Consider the following 6,152-nt stretch of genomic DNA (forward strand, 5'->3'; position numbering starts at 1 on the left):
ATGCCATATTTTTCCTCACTCGTCCGCATTTGTTCTCACTCGGTGGTGGAGTTAAGATCGTTTCGGGTGGTGTATGAGCTCACTTGGAGTGTCTGGGACGCTTCTTTCTTTATTCCAAGCAGCACTTTCCTTTCTCGCTGAAAAGAATTCACTAAATTTCAATGAAATAAAACACGAGCACCAAGGTGGTAGCACGGAGATGGCTTTTTGAAAATTTTATAACTATGAGTGCAGCATTCTTGTGCAGTGAGAGTTGGTGGAAATAAATTGGGTGAAATTACATTGGGGTGCACGTCTTGAGTATTTCTTCGTCTTACCGGTGCGAACCCCACCGTGCGCATATATATAAACCAACGGGTTTTCTTACAACACGGGAGGTAGGGGTTCGACACGGGTGCAGTGAAAGCAGTGAGTGGCTTTATTCCTTCGGGAAACGAGGGGGAAAAAGTGAAGGGAAAAAAGTATACAACCCCGAGTGATGTATAGACAATTGCATTATAAAAAATTCACAAAGCTCTGAATGCACCCCGAATAGACTGCATAAAATTGCATAGAGAGAAGTTTCAGCCACCACTTAACCTTGTCAGTCGACTTCCTCCAAGCAATGGATGTACATGGGGGTATGAATTTTCACCAAGCAACACATGAGCTGGGTATGGGATTGAGCGATTTTGCTGAAAAGATGGCAAAACCACAACTCCACACCACGAATTATAATTTAATTTGCAAAGATTCCGATAAAACTTTCCCTCTCTTTTGCCACAGCAGATGATGATTCAACCTTTGAGGAATTCTATCGTAATTCAGTGATACTGATCACGGGTGGTACGGGATTCCTTGGTAAGGTGCTGGTAGAGAAACTCCTGAGAAAATTTCCAATTAAGCGGATATACCTTCTCATAAGGAGGAAAAACAACATGACGGCACAAGAGAGACTCGAGAGGCTCTTCCAAGAGGAGGTTTGTCAAGCACTTTAATTGGAGTATAATGGAGAATACGGAAATATCCTTTAGATGCATTCCGAAACATATAACACTCAAATTGGGATGGGTTCTTTCTCATTTGGAGTGCTTTCAATTAAATTTTTTATATGATGATAAAGTGCTCAAGCTATATATGGGTCACCCAATTCATTCCACGTGAGATAAAATACCTACCATTTTCACATTTCAATCTACTCTTAAAATAATTAATGGACTGAGAATGGGTTTTAAAATAAAATAAACTAAATTTACGTTTCTGTCCATTTGCATTAATTTATTTCATTAAGCTTGCTGTTGTAAATATCTTTCATAATTTTAACACATACATATATGTATGTATATATGCCCAGGATATGTCCTTTTAAATTTTCTCAAAATCTGTTTTAAAATTGTATAGAAAACTTAGTTCTTGGACGATAGTGTATAAAAGTTCTAAAAATTTTCTCTTAATTAAATTAATTTGACTCTTGTTGAAAATAGAAACCTTTTATGATATTTCTATCCATTCCAAATCAATAAGATAAAATTAAATAGGAAAATGAGAAAATTCATGTTAAAATAGAATTTTCATAGTTTTGGTTGTATGGTGTTTTAGAGAAAAAAAGTTTTAAAGCTTTTATATCTGCAAAGAAATAATAAATCAAATAGGAAAAAAAAATCATTTTTGATTTACTAACTTTTTCATTCAGATGTTATTATTAAAAACTTATCCTTCTTAATTATTACGTAAAATACATACAAGAATTAACACAACTTCTGCATATTCGTTAAAGAATTAAACCACAAATTGAAGGAGAAAACTATAACGTATTGACTTTATTAAGCAATTTAATTGATGAATTTATATATAATAAGTATATTTGCTTATCAAATGGGACATGAGGTGATAGTATGTTCATATAAATTATACCCACATGATATAAATTGAGGCAAATGATGCATAAAATGATTGACTATGTGCTTGTTCTGCAAAAGTGAGTTCATCCCTCCCAAGAGTATTGGGAATTAGGAATTAAAAGCAAACGATAGTTTTAAACTCCCTGTTCTGCTCTATACTATATATACCACATACTCTCTAGCTCTTCATAAAACTTCGTGGAGAGAATCCCGAATTTGGAGAGAAAGTTGTTCCTATCGCTGCTGATTATGAAGCATTTGATCTGGATATTGCTGAGGAAGACAAATTGACTTTGGTCAATGAGGTGGAAGTGAGTGCAATGTTGGATTTGTGTTACCAACCAATGGGGAGTTGACTTGTGTTATATATAATTTATTCTGCAGATTGTCTTCAATATTGTGGCATCGGTGAAGTTTAACGAAAAACTGCGAGACGCCATGGGAATAAATGTGTTGGGCACGAAGAAAGTTCTTGAATTATCTCAGCAAATGCAGTGTCTGAAAGTAAGTGCCGGATGTGATATTTTTTGTGTGTGTGCTGTGTGTGGAAATTGCTATGGGAAGAAGATTTTCTGCGGGTATCCCAATGGTGCAGTATTGGGAGATTCTAATCAGGAAAATTGAATGCAACTCCTCAGTCGTTCCTGCATATATCGACGCTCTACTCGAGCTGCCAGCGCAAATACGTGGGTGAGCGGTGCTACAGCCCCAAAATCACGTACGAGCAAGTGATACAAATAGACCGAATCGCTGATAACGACACTTTCGAAGCCATCCAGCACTGCCTCATTGGAGAGATGCCAAATACCTACACAGTGACCAAGAGATGGGCAGAGAATTTGGTGAATCACGTGGCTTATGGGATGCCAGCGGGTATCTTCCGGCCACCAATTGGTGAGGCAAACATTTTCTTGCTTTCATTTCCTCTAACCTTCTCTCTGCCATCCCCACCCCGGAACATTTTGATTCCGCAACATCACACCGGAAAAGCAATTGCATTGGGAGATTCGTGAGATTTTCCACTCATGCCAATTCTTGTCCAATCTCACCAATTCCGTCATGCAAAAAATGCCCTCATAGCTATGCTTTTCAAACATTGAATTTAATTTCGTCCGAATACTTTATTTTTAAACCCGGATATGTTGGGATATGTGTGAATAATTAGATTTTTTTTGTCAATTAAGATGTGAAAGTGTTTAGTTAAAAAGAAGATTTTGATAAAATTTTTTCCCTAATAAACTCTTGTTTAATTTAAAATTATTTCTAAATCAAGATGGAGGCGCCTGGTAGTCAGAGGGTTTACATTCTAGAGGCAACGGTGGAGGCGCCGAGTTTTATGAAACTGTATTCTCAATTGAAAATACAATTGCAATGGAGGCGCCTGGTCGCGCTATTTTATTCATAAAAATAATTTCCTTAAAAAAAATTAAAAATTTCAAAAGTAAGATGAATTTCATATTTTCTAAATAATAATCCGAATTTAGCAAAAATGCTTTTTCGATGAAAATTCTTTGCAAAATGCGGATGAATTCCTCTTCATAATACCTACTACAGGTATTTAACTAATTATTCTCCAACGCTCAATGTAAGATTCCTAACAAATTCAATGCAAAAGCAAACATACTTCAATTTCAAAACTCCCCCAACCCTTTTGTATAACCATATATACACACACGTTTCAACAGTTTGATGTTGGCACATATATAAGAGAACTATGGTGCTGTGCAAATTGAGCGTTATAAAGAAGCATGAGAAAAAAAGGGGTATAGTGGGTAGTATTGGGGTGGGTGAGTAAATAAAGAAATGTGAAACCCCAAACGGCATAGCACGTATACGAAAATATAAATTTATAAATTATTTACACCAGTAATGGATTATCTCAACGTTGCGCACTTTCATACATAAACCATTTATTTGCCAGCACATGATGGATTGCGTTCCTCTATTAAAATTGCAAAAGGCACATTCCTCTATTTCTTACACTTCATCCACCTCTCTCCGTGGATATCTCAGCCGAAATATCTTCACAATTTTCTGAATTATTCCCTGAAGAGGTGTATATTTCTCTGAATTGCGAGATAAGAGGAGCTTTTATGTATGAATATGGCTATTTATTTATTAGAAATACATATTGTATGTATAAAGTATTCAACAAAGAGTTGCGACAGTATCTTTTGAAAAATCCAATATCAAAGCTCCCATTCAATATGTATGTATATTGCGCGATTCTTCTTCGATATTTCCGTGAAAATGGTGCTTTTATTGGATATTCGCCTAAAATTGCCAAATAATTATGGGCTTTTCGCAGTTGTTTCGATCTATAAAGACCCACTCCCCGGGTGGATGGACAATCTCAATGGACCAGGCATCATAGTAGTTGGCAGCGTAAGAGGATTCATTCACTGCATTTATGGAGATAAATTACAAAAAGCCAACATTATGCCTGCAGATTATTGTATCAACGCCATGGTGGTTGCAGCTTGGGACACTCACAGGCGGTATGTTTCTGTATTAATGAAGCCATATCTAGAACACTATATAAATTCAAAGCTTTCCAGGAATGACTTTGATAGTTTGTGTAATTAAATGGGCGTTAATACTTTGAATTTTTAAACAATAAGTTCGATCCCAGGAAGGCTTTTATGCTTTTTATTCTTTTCTCAGTAACTCTAAAGCTCCATTCAAAATACATTGATACCTCCTAAAACAAAGGGAAAATAGTGATAAAATTTTACTTAAAGCAGCATCAAACTTTCAAACATATACAGATACAACAAAATCCCAAAACAAAGTTGTTAATTTCTCTTTACGCCCATTGTTCCTTTTTCGTAGATATCGCAACCGGATGGTGCAGCAAATCGAATTGCCAGTTTACAACTTTATCTACGAGAAGAATAATTTAAGCTGGGAGAAATATATGCATCTGGCATCGAAGGGATTACACGAGCCGCTTGATAAAGCCCTCTGGTATACGATGCTAAATCTCTTTGCTATTTGCACGCACTGAATGTGAACCTCAGGTGTCTCACGACCGTGTTAACTATGCATTGACCGTATATATACCTTGATTTTCCCCCCTTTTCTCTGTTATCCCTAACGTAAAGCTCTGCAACACTGACGTTCCAGGCTATTGGATGCTATGGGCGGGAGAATGTATCACAACATTTCCCTTTCTCCTCAAAATCATTTGCCAGCGCAGAAACTTTATTCTCACTCAATGTTGAATTTATTTTATGGGAAAATCTTCTCCATTTTCTCCCTTTTTGCAGGTATTATTCTTACTTCATTGTAAAGAATAGGGTGCTCTATAAGATTGGAGCTTTTCTACTACATACCATTCCTGCGTATGTTTTGGACTTTTTATTATTGATTGCTGGAAAGAAAAGAACGTAAGTGGAGAAAATTGATCTTTCATTTGATTTTTTTTAATTAATAATTTTTCAGTATTGTTTGAAAGTAGGGAAGATTGAAGAGGAAGGAAGTCTTTTAGTTAATCTTGAAAGTATAAGATGTGCAAAAATACTGATGTCTATATAGAGTTTTTGAGACGTTCATCAATTTCATATAACAAGAAAATAAACTTTATTGAAATTCCAAGCAAATTTTGGCAAAGAAACTATTTTGCTTTCTCTGCATTCTCAAATCTTTAAGCAACAACTAATATGAAGAATATTGTTTTCTTACTAGTATATTGAAATTCCTTAGATTCTTAGGGTGTTTAAAATAATATTTCATGCGACAAGAGAGTTATAAAGGAAAAAGACAAATAACTAAATCTCTTTTTGGGGAAAAATATCTTTTCAGATTTATCAAAGCATACAGAAAGATTGAAATAATTCTGGAGATTATGTCATATTTTGGGCTACGTGACTGGAAATTTTCAAATGACAACATTCGTTACATGAACCAGTTGATTTCCCACCGCAATCGCCAGCACTACAGCTTGGACTTTGAGATGGAGCACATCAATTGGGATGAGTACTTTCGTCACTATATCCCGGGAATTAGGAAATTTCACTTCAGAGAAGATCCCGGAAATGTCAGGAAGGCTCGTGTTCACTACAAACATCTCTATGTCCTACATAAACTCTCAAAGATCTCATTCTGGTCACTGATTCTCTACCTTCTTGTGAAACAATTTAGTCGTGCCTTTGAAAAGCTCATTGTCGCTTGATTGCACTATATTTGTCCTGCTGAATCCATCATTTTATACTGTATGTGTGGCTTTTGATACATATAAAACAGTCAATAAATGGAAGTGGATAAAATAAA

General features: G+C 35.7%; 1 protein-coding gene across 3 annotated transcripts; it reads left to right on the top strand.

Annotated features, from left to right (window-relative positions):
- LOC129792402 (fatty acyl-CoA reductase wat) lies at positions 1–6,152 on the top strand. Of its 3 annotated transcripts, none has more exons than XM_055831426.1 (9): positions 1–653; positions 766–959; positions 2,063–2,191; positions 2,265–2,384; positions 2,519–2,774; positions 4,189–4,378; positions 4,713–4,847; positions 5,150–5,269; positions 5,685–6,152. In XM_055831426.1, exons 1-9 carry the CDS (start codon positions 605–607, stop codon positions 6,052–6,054), a joined length of 1,563 nt encoding a protein of 520 aa, XP_055687401.1. In that variant the 5' UTR covers positions 1–604; the 3' UTR covers positions 6,055–6,152. The 3 variants fall into 3 exon arrangements, with proteins under 3 accessions (XP_055687401.1, XP_055687402.1, XP_055687403.1); XM_055831427.1 differs by having other exon boundaries at positions 769–959; XM_055831428.1 differs by having other exon boundaries at positions 1–620; positions 769–959.

The sequence above is a fragment of the Lutzomyia longipalpis genome, chromosome 3, assembly GCF_024334085.1.
Source record: "Lutzomyia longipalpis isolate SR_M1_2022 chromosome 3, ASM2433408v1".
In the NCBI taxonomy this organism is placed as follows: domain Eukaryota; kingdom Metazoa; phylum Arthropoda; class Insecta; order Diptera; family Psychodidae; genus Lutzomyia; species Lutzomyia longipalpis.

Coding starts and splice junctions, on each gene's coding strand:
- LOC129792402 (XM_055831426.1), top strand. CDS start 605: ATGGATGTACATGGGGGTATGAATTTTCACCAAGCAACACATGAGCTG. Junction 960..2,062: donor AGAGGCTCTTCCAAGAGGAG/GTTTGTCAAGCA, acceptor CATACTCTCTAG/CTCTTCATAAAACTTCGTGG. Junction 4,379..4,712: donor GCTTGGGACACTCACAGGCG/GTATGTTTCTGT, acceptor CCTTTTTCGTAG/ATATCGCAACCGGATGGTGC.